General features: G+C 44.8%; 1 protein-coding gene across 1 annotated transcript in view; it reads left to right on the top strand.

Annotated features, from left to right (window-relative positions):
• The window catches only part of ttc28 (tetratricopeptide repeat domain 28), a gene marked incomplete at its 5' end in the record, with an annotated part of 518726 nt that overhangs the window by 460939 nt on the left and 36591 nt on the right, over positions 1 to 21196 (top strand). Inside the window, 4 exons of the mRNA XM_080739232.1 lie at positions 3630 to 3739; positions 19191 to 19320; positions 19859 to 20016; positions 20145 to 20205. Coding sequence (XP_080595358.1) covers positions 3630 to 3739; positions 19191 to 19320; positions 19859 to 20016; positions 20145 to 20205 — 459 coding nt within the window. The remainder of the gene's footprint in view (positions 1 to 3629; positions 3740 to 19190; positions 19321 to 19858; positions 20017 to 20144; positions 20206 to 21196) is intronic.

The raw sequence follows: 21196 nt of genomic DNA, 5'->3' as shown, positions 1-21196 counted from the left end.
TTGAAAAACAGCAGATATACAAGCTCACAGCGCAGCGAGTGCCGCGCTGCGAGCTCGTAGATCTGCTATTTTTTGAAAAGATGTGAAAATGTGTGCAAATCTTTGAATATGTGTATTTTTTTTTAAGCGAAAAAAGAAACTAAAATGTTGCTTCTGGGGTGGTTCCTGGAACGAAATGTTTTGAGATGGGGGTCCGTGGCCAAATACATATCATTTTGCAGTTCCTTCACATGGAAAGGTTTGATAACCACTGACATGGAAACATAGGTTTGTTTAAAAAAAAAAAACCTTCGAAGGATTTAGAAGACATTAACTCTTATACTGCCAGATGTTGTATTTGTTTATTGGGTTTTGTGCCAGCAAAAGCACCTTACCTTGAATATGGCCGCGGTAGGCTGCCGTCCGTCAAGGCAGCTCAATCGCTACAGAGCAATAGATCCAGAGAAAATAACAAGGAAGAGTGTTGTTACTCCATTGATGCTAACGTCCAGTGGGTTTTTGAGAGCACTTTTACGGGAGCTGTCTCTACGGTACACTAGGGCTGTCTTCGACTCAGGATTTATCAAGTCGATTCGAGTCGCGGGGGTTAATCCGACGCGTCGACGAATCGTTTATGTGTAAAAAAAGAAGAAAAAAAAAAGTTGTGCTTTAATGACTGGAGAGGAGGCGCGACCGCGACGCATTGATAGAGTACCGGTACAACAGCTGTTGTAAACCACTATGATTGGTGGATTCTCTGCTTTGAAAACTGCCTGGTTGTAATGATTGTATGCCTCTCCAAGGCTAAAGGAACAGGGCTAAAGCGCTAGCATGCTAACGATTTAGCCCTGTTCCTTCAGGAGGAAAAACAACACCAAAGTAGGCTAAAGGTAACAATAATGTAACATCACAGAGATGCAGAGCGGCACACGGCTGCATCACAATGCAAGCAAATTGTCATAATCTAAAACTTTTTAAGAAGTCCTCTACTCCACCGCAGTCCTCTGCCTTAGACGGTAGACCACCACCACAGAGCCACACTCAGCGAGTCAGCTGCGGCAGTGAGTGAAAGTGAAAGCGCATCGCGCTGCTGCTTCTTGGTCAGCTTTAACAAGTAGAATAACAACAAGTCGACGCATTTCCTTTCAAAGCGGTTAACTTCAAAATAAGAGCACCTTGTTATATGATCAAGGCAACTTTCAAGTCACGTGAACTGGTTTTATTTTTAAGTCTAGTTGCAAGCAGTAGGAAGTAGGGACTAAATAGGAAGAACATGACAGTCCAGCGCTCTCATACCGCACCGGTGTGATAAAAAATAATATATTTTTGATGGCTCGACTCAAACAATTAGCGTCGATTCCGGGGGCTTAAAACGACGCGTCGATTCGTCGAATTTTTGAAGACACCCCTACGGTACACACCCGCGCGACCCCTCATCAGTTTACAGACATCAAACCAAGGTACAAAAGAACGAGCCAAAGAACGTACAATTGGCATCGCGGCGCTGGGAAAAATGGGGCGAACGGGAACGTCCAAAGCGTTGATAGAGTTAATAGAATTGTGTCAAAAATATTCAAAGAACTTCGCAAATTTTCACAATTTTTCCAAAAATAGCAGATCTACAAGAGTGCCGCGCTGCGAGCTTGTATATCTGCTATTTTTCAATGGTTAAAGCACAAAATAATGCATAATAATAATGCGTTCCCATTTATGGGGGGCCCCCACGGTGAATCCTTGCACCCAGGGCCCAGAATTTGGTGTGACACCCCTGGGAGAAGGGGGACAGAGAGAAACAGAGCAGACAGCAGAGAGGAATAGAAGGAGGGCAAGAGGAGGGGGAGGAGGTGGAGAAGAGGGGGGGTGGATGGGGGGGGGGGGGTTGTGGAGAGATAAGGAGAGGCAACAACGTATCGCAGCCTTCAAAGTGCTGCCAGCTCTGCTTTGCGAGAGACAGGGGTGTCACAAGGGGGGGGGGGGGGGGGGGGGGAGGGGAGAAAGTGGGACTAAGTTACTAGGGCCCAAGGTGGAGGGGGCCCTAGTATGTTGTACTTTATTTAGCTTTTGAAAAGTTGTGAAAATGTGTGCAAATTTTGGAATATTATATGTATTTTTTTAAGCGAACATCTGTAACTAAAATTTAGCTTCTGGGGGGGTGGTCCCTGGAACTAAATATTTTGAGATGGGGGTCCGTGGCCAAATAGATATAATTTTTGAAAAAAAAAAAAAAAAAAAAACGTTTTTTCACGATTTTTTCAAAAATAGCAGATCTACAAGCTCGCATATCTGCTTGTATATCTGCTATTTTTCAATAGTTAAAGCACAACATGTGAGTGAATCCTTGTACCCAGGGCCCCGAAATTTGGTGTGACACCCCTAGCGATAGAGATAGAGCGTTACAGACGGAGTGGCGGCGGCCACGGAGCCTTACGGGAGGAGAGACGGAGTGCTGTGCTGTGCTGTGCTGTGCCGGGGCCTCGCTTTGGAATCGGCCGGGTGTTTCCCCGGTCACGCTCTCCGTTCTCCTCGCTTTATCTGGGTCACGCTGCCGCAAGACCCGGGCTTCCAGGAATGCCTAGAAAAGCAAGAATGGAAACGAGGTGGCATAGCTTGGCCCATTTAATAAACCCTATTCTTCTTTTTTTATTTTGCTTCCCCACCCCCCTACTCCACTCCTCCACTCCTCCGCACACTAAAACGAGAGAGAACAGACTGTAACCTACCAAAGTACAATGCAACACAGGTAAACAAGTCTGTCTGTGCATGAGCAACAGCCTCGTTCGTTCCCGAGGAGCCCCCCCGGAGTGCTTGCTGCGCATTTAGCACGTATGTGGCTGAAGTGTGGCAAAACAGTGGCTGTCCTTTCTCGTCAGCCTCCTCCGGCACGGACGGGAGTGGCATTTTCATCTCGGTAATTGGACAGGAACCGAGAATGCGGCGTGCAGGGCTGACGGGAGGACGCACGTGAAGATGTGACACACGCCTCGCCGGCTTGACGGATTGGAAGTGAAAAAACAAACGGCGAGCACGCCAGGTGATCTGACAAAATGGCACGCTGGCTGGAACGAGCGCTCGCACGCACGCACGCACGCACGCACCCACGTGCGTACACGTTCGCGCATGCATCTGTACGCCCACGTACGTGCACGAGCAGATACTACATTGGGCTTTCTGGAGACTTCATTAGCGTGTGCGCACTGCAAACGAAGCGAGGGCAAGGCGGGTGGACGCTGGTTCTTTGGGTTTACATAAGGTCTCTCGTTTGCTTGTAAATATTTGGCGATTGCTTTACTACACTGTTTGGTGAGTCGCCGCCGGATCTCCTTTTATGCAAGCCGTCGAGTACGACGAGTGTTTGTGTTTGCTCAGCCAGTGGGTCGATCCCGTGCATTGATTAGGCAGGCAGCCGGATTAGTAGTGCTCTATAACCGCCTCTCACAGAGGCAGGGCCGTTTGAGGTTTGAGTCCCAGCGAGAGGTATTTTTACGGCCGAGGCCAAATGCCCAAATATGTTCACTGTCAGAACATCAGTACCACGCTACGCTTACATCTGTTACCTGGTAGATACCTGCTCCTGGCTCTGAATAATGTTTTTTGCCTCTCTCTCTCTCTCTCTCTCTCTCTCTCTCTCTCTCTCTCTCTCTCTCTGTCAGGCCTACGGCTCGCGGAGCAGCTGGCTCGGCGCGAGGATGAAGCCAAGATCCGACATCGTCTGGGACTGTCTCTCTGGGCCAGTGGGAACCTGGAGGAGGCCCAACACCAGGTAGAGCAGGGGTTCCCAAACTTTTTTGTCTCAGGGCAGCAGAGGCGTAATTTGACCAATATCTAGGGTGTTGCAAGGAATGGACTTATCCATGCGCGTGAAAGATTTCGGGTTTTATCCGGTTTTGGGTGTTTTTTTATTTCAGTTTCAATAAGGGAATATCAGTGAATAATAATACTTTAAAAATGATATTTTTACATTTTAAACCACTTTTTAATTATTATTTTTCAAAATTTAGAAAAAAATATTTACTTTCATTAATTTTCGAGCCTAACTCATTTAGTGCTCCTGAAATTAACGGATTATAAAGTCCACGATGCCACCCTCAGGCTGCATTCACTCCCGTTATCTTATTTTGAAGGCCAGAAGTCCACAGCGTAAACACTTCCGGTCTGACGTCATCGCGTCATTCACAGGAAGCGATCGTAGTCCACGTGGAGTTGTGTAATGGCGGACCGGAGCTTTTATACATGTGTAACATAAGCGAGCATCTGCCTCCATCTTCGCTTCTAAAGTGTAGTTTTGAGATAATGGACATTAAAGATGAGATCCCCCGTCCACCTCAATGTTATGGGATGACTATTTTGTGCTCGTGGAGCCGTGATGATGAGAAATCAGCGACGGATTTCGGCTCCGGACCTTCCGCCATTGTACTCGGTAATATAACCGCCGTTACAGTAATATATTACTTTTCACGAGTATACTCGGGATTGGCACTCCGGGTACTCAAGTACTTTTCACGAGTATTCTCGGGATCAGCACTAAATTAGTTAATATGTGTAATCTTTGAGTACAGTTCGGATAGTGCAGGTATGTACAGGTATATTCATAGAGAGACAAGACATTCCAATCAATCAACTCAATTGTCGCCAGCTGGTCTCTGTGTGAAACCTATTGACTCCAGTGGGCAGTTGGTTAATTCTTTAAAAAATCATAACTCTTGACAGGAATGGGCTAGAGACTTACTTTTTTTCCCTAAATGCTCAGAAATGCTAGATCGGCTGTTTTGTGCGACGGTCTTGTATCATGAAGCAGGGCTTTGCTTTACCAAAAGATTCTAATTTTCATAATTTAAAAAAAATAGCAGATCTACAAGCTTGCAGTGAGCAGATATACAACTGTGAGCTTGTATATCTGCTATTTGTCAATAGTTAAAGCATAAAATAATGATACACAATAATGTGTACCTGTTCTAAATGGGTTAAAGGGATATTCCACTTTCAAAAAACTTTTTGTCATTGTATGGTCTAATCAGGCTTGTATGGACACCCTGAACAGTTTTTAATTTTCTTCATTCAATATTTAGATATTTGATGTAAATGTGATCTGGCCCTCCAGGCTCAGGGCCTCTCCCCACACACACTCATTGTAACTTCAAACTCCATTTTAACCATGATAGATTCATTAAAAACACCCATTATTTTTTCTGGCGACTCATACTACCCTCCTAATACGTGAGCAGGCCGTGTTTTTTCCATAAAGTTTTTCATGTATTTTTCATATATTTTTATTGTGTTTAATTTTTCCCATTTTCCCAAAGAATTATTAAAAATACATGAAAAACGTTATGGAAAAAACACGGCCTGCTCACGTATTAGGATGGTAGTATGAGTCACCAGAAAAAATAATGGGTGTTTTTAATGAATCTATCATGGTTAAAATTAAGTTTGAAGTTACAATGAGTGTGTGTGGGGAGAGGCCCTGAGCCTGGAGGGCCAGATAACATTTACATCAAATATCTAAATATTGAATGAAGAAAATTAAAAACTGTTCAGGGTGTCCATACAAGCCTGATTAGACCATACAATGACAAAAAGTTTTTTGAAAGTGGAATATCCCTTTAAGTTGAAGTTTGAACCCTAATAATAAACCCTACATCTCTCCGATGTTAAGTTCAGAAGGTCAGATACAGTACGTATAAGACAACATGAGTACGAGGAAGCACGAAACCCCTAGGCTGCATTTTGTTTTCCGTTTACGGGTTAAAAACTGCAGACGGGTAAAAACATAGCAGGCTGACCTTATAGTACACCGTGATGTAAGCAAGGGAGCTGCTGCTAATAAAAAACATATAATGATTTAGGTGGGTCAGTGTGCAAGCATTGTCAGTAGTCAACAGTAGTGGTGTTTCCATAAAGCCGCTTTTTGCACATTAATGGCTTATTCACAAAATCTTTTTATGGAAACACTTCAAAATGCGAATAAACTTTCATTATCCGCAAAAAAAATTATCCGCTTGGAGGAGGTGGATTTTGAGGCTTTATCGAATAAACGAAATGCGCATTTGTAAATGGAAACGGGTCAGACAATAAATGCGAATAGATTATCACGTTCTGGGTCCATATCGTCCTCCAATTTAACACTTTCCCCTGCCGCTTAACGTCCATTAGCCCACAAAACAAACCGGTTGTTTGTTACACACGGAGTGACACGGACCGCGTGTAAATTCCTCCTGTTTACACCTCCCGGAGTCAAAGCCATCCGTGGCTAATCCTTCCTCATCACACGCCAAAAGTGGCCGATCTACAAGCTCACAGCAGCTTGCATCCGTGTCTCCGCACCGCGTTGTGAGCTTACAGATCAGCCACCTTCCAGAGAACGCTGAAACTTGCAGGATGAGCACTGTGCAGCGACGCAACCGCGGTTTTCCCGGTGAACCTGAGCGCTGCGCAACGGTGGGGGCGCGGGACTCAGTGTGGGGAACACACACCACTGACTATTGCCGATGATGGAGAGGTTATATAGCTTTATGTATTGAGAGGAACTCTTGCCAATTTCGTAAGAGACTCGTCGCCAATTGTAAGATATTTAAAGGTTATTTGGGGCCATGATGATTGATAACCCCCCTTCTTCCCACTACTAGACAGCGACCGAGTCACAGCAGTCAGACGTGCAGTGCTCAGGTTCGGTCTGAAAAAATCAGCCCGATCAACTCGTGCGACGTCGCTAATTCGAATGACACCCGCAAATGGAAACATGCTAAATTCGCTTTGTCTTAATGCGTATTTCTGATAATTCACTTCCCTAATTCGAATAAGTTTATGGAAACATGGCTAGTGTTGTTAATGCTTAATGCTTGCACAATGGCACACCTAAATCTACAGTAACACGACCATTATACATTAGCTGTACTGCTTGCATCACAGTATGTGTGTGTGTGTGTGTGTGTGTGTGTGTGTGTGTGTGTGTGTGTGTGTGTGTGTGTGTGTGTGTGTGTGTGTGTGTGTGTGTGTGTGTGTGTGTGTGTGTGTGTGTGTGTGTGTGTGTGTGTGTGTGTGTGTGTGTGTGTGTGTGTGTGTGTTCAGATCACCTAGGCGTGCTCGCCGTTTGTGCGCTATAAGGTCAGCCTGCCATGTTTTATCCTTCTGTAAAGGAAAGCCAACCAAATCAACCTACAGTAGGGTTTCATGCCCCTTTAAGTGTTGCCCTATTAAACCGTTAAAGACGGGACACACCGTAAAGAGGGAGAGATATACCAAGAGAGACGGAGAAAAAAGCGATGCGTACGCAGCTCTAACACGGCTGGCTGTGTAATTCTAGTGCCAGTAATGCCGGAGAGTCTGTTGAGCTGGTTAAACGCTGTCATCTCAGACAGGCGACGGTTGACTGGAGATATTTGTTTTATCCAAAAACAAAAAAAATGCATGGTCTCAGGCAGGGACATGCTGGGCCCCTGATTCAGCCCGGGAAAAAGAGTTGTAGAGGCCCTCATTGTGTGCTATAGAGAGAGATCTCTCTCTATAGCGCTGCTGCTGCTACTCAAAGATTTGCCATTTCAGATCATGACAAGTGACAAGCCAGTGCGGGCCAATTACTGTACATGAGTTATATTTCGTCGTTGTCGGGTGAAAACTTGTATGTTCAAAACCGTTTGTTTTGTATTTATCATTTAAAAAATGATTTAAACTAGTGAAAACAGCCGATCTACAAGCACACAACGCCTCGCACCGCGAGGCGTTGTGTGCTTGTAGATCTGCTGTTTTCACTACAATACATTTGAAACTTGGAGATACGAGGTTTCTGTCCAACAGTGACGATTTACTTTGTTGGCCACCCAGCCCCCAAAATGGAACAAAGGCCGACATGTTTTTATTTATTTTTTCCTAATGGCCGGGAATGAACCGGCCGTTCGGGAGTTGTCCTGCTTTTCCCAATGGCCAGCACGTCCCTGGTCTCAGGAGCCCCTCCACGATCACGCTCTCCACAACCCCGTGGCCACCTGGCGAGCTACAGAACATCAACAACTGTTCTGATCGCTACAGAGCACAACTCTATTTCATTTAAACACTTCAGCTTAGAGTTAACCACATGACATTTATTAGAAGAAACATATCCATTTATGCAATGATATTGCATTGAGTTTGGCAGATGGGCTCTGCTCTGATGATAACAGATTTATCTTTGTAACCATAACACAGAATCTGCAATCTCAGACCCCCCAGAGCAGAGCATAAGTTACAGAAGTACATGAAACATGAACTTCCAATTACATCATAAATTACCACAACATAGAATAACCATAGTACAATCAACATTTCATCATACCACAATCATGTAATAACCATAGTACAATCCACATGTTATCCTACCAGTAAGACTCCCTAATCGGGAGATAAGCGACCGTAGGTCACATGTACACACAAAGAGGGCTGTAACTGCCATTGGTTCCTAGTTGTGTGGGAAATGTGTAGACATACTGTGTACCGATGTGCGTGATTTTAGGGCAAAATCTGTAGGAGCAGTGTCCAAAAATGTGTTTTGCAAGAATCGGCCTCATGGTGGCGCTAGAAGAGGGCCATGTGAGAAATGAGGGGTGGGGTCTCCGCGTTGCCTTGGCGGACGAATAGGTACCGGCCCCGGCTCTCCCGGACACTCCTAGCCCGAGTTACGGCATTTTATGTGAGCTGCAGTGGAGGGGGTCCTCCACTGGGGGCACCACCACTTTGGCATCCGTTCTGGAGCACCAGGAGTCGGTGGTCCCCGGGAATTCCCCGTGAGCAGCCATGTTGGAGTGGTCATTTGGTCATTTTTGCACATTTGGTCTTTTTTTACATCTGGGGGTCCCCCAGGTCCCTGGAGCTCCGGGGGTCCTTGGAGGTTGTAGTTTGGCAGCCAAGGAGCGTGTGTGCAAAATTTGGCATGGATCGGGGCAACGGTTGCGGAGATATGAGCAGGGCAATAGTGTGACGTGTGAGGTGTGACAGACGGACTGACTGACGGACTGACTCACAGTTTGTGCAGGTTTTGAAGCTAAATGCCACAGGGAGGAGGCCGGGGAGGTGGAGGATTTTCCCAACACTCGTCATCACACAACCTGACAGCTGAACATGTAGAATGAGCAGTGAGCAGAGGCTGCTTATAAGGACTACACTGAGAAAGGAGGGCGTGTGTGAAGCAGCTTGTAGCGAATGAGAATGAAGTAAGAATGAACGTGGGCGTATGAATTCATTAAATGTTAGTGAATGAAAGAGGGGGTGTCCGGGGTATATTTAGGACTCTAACTTCCGTGTCCAAATGAACTACGCTGCGCTAGATTGAAAAGCCTTAAAGGTGATACACATGCATTTAAAAAGTATTTATGTCATATTGTTTATGTCCCAAAAACGTTTTTCAAAAGGTTTGAGGCTAAATTACCACGTCTGAATAGAGAGCCTCTCTCATTTTTGAATGGCTCTCAGAGCATTTTCAGCTGCAGTACCACCTTTGACCCCCCCCCCCCCCCCTCCAAAAAAAATCTTTTTGATTTTTTTTTTCTTAAAAAAAAAAAAAAAAACATTTTTGAAAAAAAAAAAATATATATATATATATATATTTATTTTTTTCTTCAAAAGCGGCCGATGAAATCTGGATAGCCTGTTTTGAGAACCCGTGGGATACTTTTAACCTTTGCCTTCTCAAAACGAGAGAAAGACACAATGGTCAGAAATGGGACTTTGTGAGGATAGAAGGTGCTAGTGGGACCCCAAAAAAAGGTTTTAAAATAGGAAAAGTTAAATTTTAGTTGCTCATCCCTCCCAAAGCGTGAACGGTCTGCCAAAATGTGCTGCTGCCTCAGGTGTGCGCAAAGGACGCCGCTCGCTTGCTTTCATCGTTGTTTACCGTAGAGCCAGTCCAAAGAAGAAAAAAAAAATGCAATATAAATACAGCAATGTGACCCAGATAACAACGTTTCTTTTCTGTACACTGCATCGTACTTTTGAAGAAAATAATTTGCTCTGTTTGTAATTATCAGTTAACGAGAGTAAAGAAAAACAAACATGAACCAGAGTTGGACTCCTCGTGAGTCATAATGAGATCTACATGTTCTACCAAAGGGGAATATCTCTCTCTCGAGGAGATACGTTGTGTTCTATTACGTGTCTCATAGCACAGTACCACCACCACCACGTCAACCTGAGCTCTGCTTGTTGTAAAAGACACTGTAATGCAGGGGGTCCGGGACCCCTAGGGGGTCCTCAGAGTTACTGCCGGGGGTCCTTCAAATCTTTGTGTGATAGAAACCTTTTTTCGCCTTTTTTATATTAACCACTTGAACCCTAACATCCTTCCTTATTCTGAGAACTTTAGCCGAAAATAGCCGATCTACAAGCTCACAACGCCTCGTGCTGCGAGGCGTTGTGAGCTTGTAGATCGGCTATTTTCGGCAAAGAGTTTTGGTGTAGAGGGGAAAAAAGAGCACACTAAGTACAGAGTGAAAGGTCCAAGTTTATTAACTATTGACGGTTCAAGTGGTTACATATCTGATAACACGAACTGACATGAATCCAAAATACACTGATGATGATTGTGCTGTCAAACGATGAAACGGATATCTGGAATCTGGGGGTCCCTGCATGCTTCATCTCTCTCTCAGCCTGAAAACGTTGGAAGGACCCCAGCTGTAATGCACTTGCTTCACACTCGCATGCACCGCAGCAATGTTTAGGCTGTTCCCAACCATCAGCCTAATACTATGGGCCCTTGGGCATAGGCGACTCTAGCCTCTTCCAGCAAGGGGTGCACGACCTCTATTACCTCATACACGCGCGCACAGCGCGCGTGTACAACGCGCGTGTACAACGCGGATATTAGCGGATATTAGCGGTTTTGTAATGTTGTTTTAGCGGATTTCTGCAGTTAATTTTGTACCCAAATGTAAAAATAAGTTACTTGCGGGCAAATTATGCATTTTTTCAAGTTAAAATCGGTTCGGTTCTACACGGCGGCAGAACCATTTTGGGCTTAATATAATAGGGTTTATAAAAGCATGATCTGACTGTCTTAGTCTTACCTTGGGCTGGTCAGGAGGAAATGGTTCAGTCACGCACAGTGAGACAAGAGTCCTGGCTGATAGAGCCTGAGGTCTGTGTTTTGTAGAGGAAAGTCAGGTACAAAATGATCCTCTCCATGTGATGTTTCAGGGCAAGCAGCTATATTATAATATCTACCGGTAGTCACGTCCATAGTAGTGAAGAGCTCGAACTCCATGCTTTATTTTTAACAGATGTTGTTTTCAATTTCAATACTGGCGCGTGGATATGACATCACATCAGGAGGGGAGGGGGGGGCTGCCTGGAGCTGCCAGCCTCTATCACTACCACTAGGGGGTGTTGTTGTATTCGGTCTGAGTGGATGTAAAGTTACATTACAAAAAAAAAAAAAATCAAAATGGCCGCCTGGCGGCCAGGGGTTGCACGTGCACCCTAGGACACCCCTTAAAATCGCCTATGCCCTTGGGGTTGAGCTTGTTGGTGGGAAAGGACACGGTTGTCCTCAGAGTATGGATGCCATGATTATTCATGAGCTGGTGGTGCGGCTGTTTCCAATGACCTTGGTATAAATGCTCTGACCCACTTATAGGGCCGATCTGGATAGGGTTTTTTTTTGTGCCGTTTTTTTTTTGATAGTGCTTAAAATTCATAAAGCATCTGTAGTGGTGGTAACGAGTACGGTACCTGACCTCATGTTCCTCGTTCTTGTACATTTAATCCATTTAGAGCAGGTACACATTATTGCGTATTATTATTTTATGCTTTAACTATTAAAAAATAGCAGATATACAAGCTCACAGCACGGCACCGAGTGCCGCGCTGCAAGCTTGTAGATGTGCTATTTTTGGAAAATCTTGAAAATTTGAATTTTGACCCGGTTCTATAAGAATCCTTCAAAGGTTTTTTGAAAAACCTATGTTTTTATGTCAGCAATCTGGCTTAGCCATCGTCAAAGAAAAGGTCCTTTTCACTGCACAGTTAGTCTGTTCTTGAGAGACTACTATGTCAGTGGTTCTCAAACCGTTTGATGTGAAGGACCCCCAAAATGATATGTTTTTGGCCACGGACACCCATCTCAAAATATTTAGTTCCAGGGACCACCCAGAAGCAAAATGAGTTTGAGTTGCAAATGTTCGCTTTAAAAATACATATATTCAAAGATTTGCACACATTTTCACGACTTAAAAAAAAAAAAACTAAATATTTTGAGATGGGTGTCCGTGGCCAAATACATATCATTTTGGGGATCCTTCACATGAAAACGTTTGAGCACCACTGACATAGAAACTGACACGGACACGTTTTGCACAAGTTTTCACGAGCTTGTATATCTGCTATTTTTCAATGGCTAAAGCATTCAATAATTCTAGGCCTAAATGGGTTAAAGCCAAACTATGCGTTAACAACCTCCCCGTGATCCCTGCGTCCCGCGTGACATGACGAGTGATGCGTACTCGGTTCTAATCAGCTCTCCGAGAAGAACAGCCTCGCTTTCTCATAGCAGCCATCGGAAGAGGATCTAGAGGTTATTGATTCCCGTCTCTTTTTAGACGTGAACGGGCTAGATTAGAGCGGATTTCTGCTGCTGATACTGTCTGTCAAAGAGGACAGACGTTAGTTACTCAGGGCGGGGGGATGTGGAGGTGTAGGTATATAGTGTAGTTAACAATAGACGTTTTCGGGGTGAAGCGAACAAGGTGCATTAATGAGTCACGTTCACCTTCGCCTACCTTATCAGATGAAAAAATCACGTTGTTGGTCGTAAACAGGATGACATCACCCGCTATTAAAATGCACGAGAGGTCCCCTGCGCGACGCCTTTGCCGAGTGTGTAGTGTAGCGTGCACGTGGTTGCCAGGCAGGTCGTTGCGGACGCAGCACTTTTGGGATTGTTTTTTTTTTTCTTCTTTTCATCTGCGCCAGGTGAGGTCAGGCCGGCCGGCGGGCGGGCGGGCGAGGCGCTGTGAGAAATTAGTTTCACTCTTAAAGGGATGTCTGCGAGGCCCCGACACAGATTGAACTACCGCCGCAGCAATCAGCCCTGAAGCCCTATCAGCAGAATCAGCCAGGGGCCCCCTGCACCCTATCAGCAGAATCAGCCAGGGGCCCCCTGCACGCGGTGGTGGCTCCGGGGCAGGGGTGTCACACCACATTCTGGGCCCTGGGTACCAAGGATTCACTGTGGGCCCCCCATGAATGTTCTTCATTACGCATTATTTTGTGCTTTAACTATTGAAAAAGCTATTGAAAAAGCTCGCAGCGCCGCGCTGCGAGCTTGTAGATTATTTTTTGAAAAATCTTGAAAAATCTTTGAATATTTCAGGTTTTTTGAAAAAAAAAAATATATATATGTTTCTATGTTAGTGGTACTCAAACTTTTTCATGTCAAGGACCCCCAAAATGATATGCATTTGGCCACGGACCCCCATCTCAAAATATTTAGTTCCAGGGTTACGGACCAGAAGCAAAATTTGAGTTACAAATGTTTGCTTAAAAAATACATATATTCAAAGATTTGCCCACATTTTCACGACTTTTCAAAAATAGCAGATCTAAGCTCAGGGGGTACCGAGGGCACCGAGTGCCGCGCTGTGAGCTTGTATATCTGCTATTTTTCAACAGCTAAACAATTAAGGCCCCTCCACCACCTTGGGCCCTAGTAACCCAGTCCCACTCCCCGTCCCCCCCTTGTGACGCCCCTGGCCCCGGGTGGGCGCTGCTATGGCTCTAATGCAGCAGCAGCAGCAGCAGCAGCAGGCCCAGGCTCTCTGCTGAGCCACGCCATCTCTTTTCTTTTTTTATTCCCCCTCCCTGACACACTTCTCCCTCAGTGTGACCTTGGGACAACACCTGGCTGCTGGCTACATGTGTGCACACATGAATTCTCACCACACATACTGTAGATACTGTACAATGAATAGGCTATACATAAAAGGAGTAGTTCACCCCCAAAATGACTTTTTTTCTATTGATTACTCATGCCATGGACTTGAGTTCAATAATATTTTTGTTGTATTTGTTGCAGTCCAAAGAAAAAAAATTGATTGCAAGAAATTTTGCCCCATTGATGCAATGGGGGAAAATGTACTTTAATCAAATTTTTGTCTTAGGTATGCGATAAATACAAAAAAATATTATTGAACTCTAGTCTCCATGGCATGAGTAATCAATAGGAAAAAAAAAGTCATTTTGAGGGTAAACTAGTCCTTTACTGTAGTCACTAGTCAGGTGACTCACAGATAGATTGAGAACATTTAACAGCTTGAGAATATTTTCTGTATATATTGTAAGTGTGTTATATTCGGTCTTGGCATTCAGGCTCTGCTAATACATTACACCCTGCTTATGCACATTAGAATACAATCATTTAAGAGCAGGGAAATACCGTATAGATTTTATAACACCCCCCACAATGTTCAGTGGTACTGACTACAAGAGGAAGCACAGTGAATTAGGTGAGCTGAAATAAACCGGCAATTGGTCAGCTGCTTGACGCGTCACATACATCGCCCACAATAGTGCTGCGTATGCATGTAAACCTCTCGGGTGTATCTGCCTGAACTAGCTCGCTGGCCACGCATCATGTACTGTACACGCAGCTTATTTTTACTTTACTTATTTGACACAGAGAATGTACAATTTGTAAGATATAGCACATTTCAGCGATAGAAATCTGAGGCATTCATGCATTGTACCACATATAGCTGCATCTGCAGTTCTGGGCAGGTGCACAACAGTAAAACACCCAGGACGAATACAAAATGTACTAAAACACATACAATTATACATTGTGATACAGTTACATAATGTTACACATCCATGCCTTGGTTGTCCCACACAAGCCACCACAATCTCATAAATAATGTTTTGGGGTGAGCATTCGGCACAAATGTCAATCAAAGTGACTGCACTGGCCAATCACAGGGCATCTTTTCCGGGACCTGGCAAAACACATAAAAGCATTTATTTAGCAGAGTGTGATGGCTTTTGTGGGACAGCGATGACAACTAGTACCACAACTAGTAATGACAACTAGTACCACAACTAGTAATGACAACTAGTACCACATTCAAGAAAAATAAAATCACTTTTGACCACAACAAATAGTGTAAAAGCGATAGGCTTATAGGCGCCACTCTATGCTATGAGAGCTGCTGGGTTCTGCTGGGGAAACTGGACAACAGGGGCATTTCTGCCTAATAGACCCCATGGACAGTCTTTTTGGATCAATATAAGTAGGAAAATGAGCCTAGAAGTGATTTAGGGCGGAGTTGTCTTTTAAAAAAGCAGCTGTGCTCGGCAGCAGGGAGAAAAACACGGACAGAGACCTCTGTGCTGGTTTCTGGCAGCTTGTCTATAAAACATCGATACATTTTAAGGTGATGAATAATATGCCATGCAGTCACTCAATCTCTGGTCGTTCCCCATCTACACCTACTCGTTTAAAACTTTGTCTTCAATATATTCAGTTCGTTCCCACGGACCATAGAGTTATATTGAAGTCTGTTTCAGTCGATAGTGCCTCCGCCTCACTTCTTCTTCTATTTATTCCTTCTTTTTCCCCCCGTTTTCAGCGGAAAAAGCGCGCTAGACAGCACTTTTTCCTTCATAAAAGGCAGCTAGTGTGAAACATACCCTCTCTAAGACATGACCAGCGATATGCTAATGGACCTATGATTGCTCACTTCGCTGCAATCTCCTCCTGACTTGTACTGTACATTCGCGTCATGCTTTTCAATACCGATCGTGTTGTTCAATACTGTGTCCAATACAAATATATCCTTCGATTTTGAGTTCTTCCAGAGAGGTTTGCGATTTCTGCACTTCATCTTGGTTGGCGGGGAGATGGGCTAAACACAGGGAGCTTCCCTGGGAAGTACTCACATTTTTCACTCGAGTAAAAGTATCAATATTGCAATGTAGAAATACTCCGTTACAAGTAAAAGTACAGAATTCAAAATGTACAAAAGTAAAAGTAAAAGTATGAAATTATTGGCATCAAAATTTACTTAAAGTACCAAAAGTAAAAAGTACAAAATGTTTGAAAATAGCAGATCTGCAAGCTCACAACGCGTCGCGATGTGACGCATTGTGAGCTTGTAGATCAGCTATTTTCAAATAGCCACGGTATAGAATAGAGCTAAAGTGCAATAATGTATGTTTTATAATATTATAATTTATATCTGCAAAGTAACTAGTAACTAAAGTTTTCAAATAATTGTAGTGGAGTAAAAGTTTGGACAATATTTGGATCCGAGATGTAGTGGAGTAGAAGTAAAAGTACTGAAAACTGGAAATACTCAAATAAAGTACAAATACCTAAAACTGTACTTAAGTACAGTACTTAATGTAAATGTCCTTAGTTACTTTACACCACTGCCCTGGGAGTTATGACCAAGTCAGATGAGGAGATGTGTTGGCCCGATTTCAAGACCGAATCATTGAATGTGGTGGCACAGAACTGTCATTTTGTAGGTTTCCTTGTGTTTTGGATTGAATTTATCTTTTTTTTTTGGCGATTTTTTTTTTTGGCGAATCCCTTTCCAGTCATGTGCTCACCAAACGTACACGCCTAGTAGAATCCATTTTGCCCATGATAACCTTTTGTCCAGGGCATCCACGGCCCCTCCCTCCCCAGCCCGGCGTCTGGAGAGTGGAGTGCTCTCCTCCGCTGGGGCTGGCCTGGAGACCGCCTCTCTAGAGCAGTCTCTGCCCTCTCAGAGGGCTGCCAAAGGAGGAGGAATAGGAAATCAATAACAAACTCCCATGAATCAGCACTCCTGGTGGCCTGGGTCATCTTGGCCAAATGAGCAACAACACACCACGGCCTCCGCCAACGCTCTCTCTGCTGCCCGCCTGGTCTGCTTTCATTCTCGTCAGCCCGAGGAGGACGGGGGCGAGAATAGACGACGTTTGATGACACAGACACAGGCCTGCTGTGACCCCAGACGGAGCATTTTGTTATTCCTGCCGGACGTGGTCCTTGCTTTGACATGCACGGGCATGGACAGGACAGTGGTGGCTCTGCTTCTCATTGCCCTTTTCCATCACCCAGGCAAATGAGAGGCGAGCACGGAGAGACGCGGTTGTGTTTAATGTCAGCGTTGCACGGAGGCTGGAGCAGCAGTGGAAGCCAGTCAGTACAAGGCTTTCTCTGTGCTCTGGTGGTGACCAGTGCAGGCGGGATGCTACCACCATCTAGTGGCTCATGTTCTAATTATACAATCCCAACACCTTACTTATATACTTATATACGTATATATATATATATATATATATATACGTATATATATATATATAACGGAGGTGATCCGAACCTCCCCACCCGGCTTCGTACCCGGGTCTCCCGTGTGAAAGTCCAATATCTTAACCACTAGACCAAAGACTGGGGGAGATACTTGACTTTTGAGGCTTCAAGGCTGGGGCTGCGACTCTCTCTGTCACACTCACCCCCCTTTGACCTCCTCCTACGGGGAAGCCCAAATCCGGGTCACGGCACCAATGTAACGGAGGTGATCCGAACCTCCCCACCCGGCTTCGAACCCGGGTCTCCCACGTGAAAGTCCAATATCTTAACCATTACACCAAAGGGATATCCCTATGGAATGAGGGCAGATACTACACTTTTGAGGCTTCAGGCTGGGGCTGCGACTCTCTCCGCCACATATATATATATATATATATATATATATATATATATATATATATATTAAATAAACTATTCATTCATTCATTCATCCATTCATTCATTCACTTAAAGCTACAATCTGGAACTACTTATAAGTCATTTTAATCAATCTGCATAGTAGAGTATTGAGTGCTTATCCCAGGTATACCCGCGATATATAAAACGCTGCATAAAGTGCTGATCACGGGTATACGGGCGATATATACTGTAAATACAGTAAAGTTTTGTTGTGCTTACCGTGGAGTCTGGACTGTCCATTGTGCATCTGTCATGGCCGCGGTTTGTTTACAACGCACGTTGGCGTGCACGCGAAGTGAACATCCTTCATAAGACCCATTGATCTTCCATCAAAGAAGCCTCATTATCTCTAAAAAAGACATTTTTCACAGCAAAATAGCGCTCCCATGATGGATTCCTACTGGGTGTCGCCATGACACCCAGCTTCTAAACAAGATCCGGGTCAAGGTTGAAAAAAGGAAAGTCACCAAAGATCAGCGCAATTTGTGCCCCTTATCCCTTCAAAGTAAGGGACACTATTTAATACAATGTGACTAGCACACCTGCAGTGGTCGGAGGTGGTCTCTGTCCTCTTCCATTCCAGAATGTAGACCCTGTGTGTCAGGTAGGAATCCGACTGGCTGAAGCAGATGGCGCGCCAGCTTGGACTCTACATGTGCCCACTGTCGTTATTGTATTTCAGTCCTCGTTGCAACATCATTGCACCGTATGGATTGTAGCTTTAATTTGATATTATTCTAGCTGCTTGCATAGCGCCTTAAAGGGCAACTTTGCCCTACCTTGACCTGAAAGTTATCCTTCTGTTGTGAGGAGGAGGACGTGAACATCTGACTTAACGCTTCCCAAATGAGTTGTGTTGTTTCGAGAGCTTGCTCTCAATGATGCTAGAATATCTCCACTATACTGTAGCTAAAGTTGAAACGACACATCAGTAGGATTTACGTACGTAGGCTTGCAGAGATGTTCCTGTGCCGTTGACAGCCAGATCTCAAGTACAGAGCGCATTAGAAAGTGTCTGATTTTCACACTTGCTCCTCACAATATTTAAGGCAATGTTTCACTTTTAAGTACTACCAGTGTATGCATCGTAGAATGGATGATTCCAGTGGGAATCAAACCCTATAACCCTTATTTAGCATATCGGCGTTGTCGGGTGAAAACCTTGTATGTCCAAAACCGTTAGTTTTGCATTCAAACAAGTGAAAACAGCCGATCTACAAGCACTGGCACAACCTCGCACTGTGAGGCGTTGTGTGCATGTAGATATGCTGTTTTCACGACTTTTGTGCGACAGCCTTGTATGATGAAGCAGTGCTTTACTTTGCGAAAGAACGTACAAATTTGAAACTTGGAGATACGAGGTTTCCACCCGACAACAACGATATTATGAAACAAAGAAAACAGCATAAAATTATGCTTTTATTAATTTTTTATTTATTTGTATTTATTGTGGACGTGTAATTGTGGATTATCTCTTTGTGTTTGTTTCGTATAGCTCTATCGGGCGTCTGCACTGTTTGAGACCATCCGTCATGAAGCCCAGCACAGCACCGACTACAAACTGTCCCTGTTCGACCTCCAGACCTCCTCCTACCAGGCACTCCAGAGAGTCCTTGTCAGCCTAGGTACGACGTGTTGTCTTCTACTTGTCTTGTGTGTGTGTGTGTGGGTGGGTGGGTGCGTGCCGTGCAGGGACGTCGCACCAAATTCTGGGCCCTGGGTACAAGGATTCACTCACATTTTGTGCTTTAACTAGTCTCTTATGGCCAGACTGTTGACTCCGCAATTTGCGAATGCTCCTGTCATACAGTCTGGAATAACGTTAGAAGAACGATGAGTAACCGGTTAAAGCGGAAGTGAAGCCTCCTCCTCACTTCCGTTTCTGTCTCACATCGTGCACATTTATCCTAAATATAAATAAAAATCATCTAAGCATATTTAGCTTGCTGCTTAGCAGAAATCACATTTTAAAATATATTTTCTTGAACGGAAATGCAATCTTCCGTTACTCACCGTTCAGGAGCTGTAGTTCCAGACTATATATAGCATTCGGAGATTGTGGAATAGTTGTCTGGCTACGCGAGACTAGTGTGGTGCTAAAGCTGCAGTGGAAAAGGGGGCTAAACTGTACTCACGCTGGCTGTACTCTGGCGCCACCCGCAGGCCACCACGACGAGGCTCTGGCGGTAGCGGAGCGGGGTCGCACGCGGGCCTTCGCCGACCTGCTGGTGGAGAGGCAGACGGGCCAGCAGGACTCGGACCCCTACACCCCCGTGACGGTGGAGCACATCCTGGACACGGTCAACAGCCAGCGGGCCCTGGTGCTCTACTTCTCCATGGCTGCTGGCTACCTGTACAGCTGGCTGCTGGCTCCAGGAGCAGGTAAACACCCTACACCCTACACCCTACACCCTACACCCTACACCCTACACCCTACACCCTCACCCTGGTGCTCTACTTCTCCATGGCTGCTGGCTACCTGTACAGCTGGCTGCTGGCTCCAGGAGCAGGTAAACACCCTACACCCTACACCCTACACCCTACACCCTCACCCTACACCCTACACCCTCACCCTACACCCTACACCCTCACCCTACACCCTCACCCTGGTGCTCTACTTCTCCATGGCTGCTGGCTACCTGTACAGCTGGCTGCTGGCTCCAGGAGCAGGTAAACACCCTACACCCTCCTCACCTCTGCTCTGTCTGCTGCTATACAGCAGCGGTTCTCAACCTGGGGGTTGGGGGGCGGGGGTCCCCATATCATGTTGGGGGGGTCCCCAGATGATTAGCTTAATGTGCAACATTGTTTTCTCACTTGACAGTAAACACACCAACATTAAGTGTATAGAGGGTATCTGCACATTTCTAAAGTGACAATTGAAGGACTTTTTAATAACTCTAATATGACAAATTAAACGTTAGAATTTTCACATTAGAACCGTGTTATACAAAATGTAATGCCTCAACTCTTAGTGCTCGTCATGTCGGGGGTTGGGGTCCCCAGTTAAAATAAGATTATTTTGGGAGTTGCGGACCCGAAAAGGTTGAGAACCACTGCTGTACAGTACATCTACATTCACACGAGAGCCTGTGTTGGTAGTAGTGATGGAAAAAGTACTCACATGTTTTACTTAAAGGGCCACTTCACCTCTGGGACAACCCGATCTTATTTTATTGTCGTTTGGGACACGATCAACACAAAACAGTTATTTTTTGTGTTCAATCTGTTTTTTGAGATATTTTAGTATTTCAGCATGTACTAGTGATGCATTTTGCATCATATGATGCAAAACGCATCACTGATGATGCAAAATGCATCACTAGTCATGCTGAAATACTAAAATATCTATCATCATACAAGGCCGTCGCACAAAAGTAGTGAAAACAGCAGATCTACAAGCACACAATGCCTCACGGTGCGAGGCGTCGTGTGCTTGTAGATCGGCTGTTTTCACTAGTTTAAATCATTTTTAAAATGATAAATACAAAACGAACGGTT

This window comes from Nannobrachium achirus, assembly GCF_963921795.1.
Source record: "Nannobrachium achirus genome assembly, chromosome: 12".
In the NCBI taxonomy this organism is placed as follows: domain Eukaryota; kingdom Metazoa; phylum Chordata; class Actinopteri; order Myctophiformes; family Myctophidae; genus Nannobrachium; species Nannobrachium achirus.
Note: the sequence above shows the minus strand (reverse complement) of the source record. Positions and strands in the feature narration are given on the sequence as shown.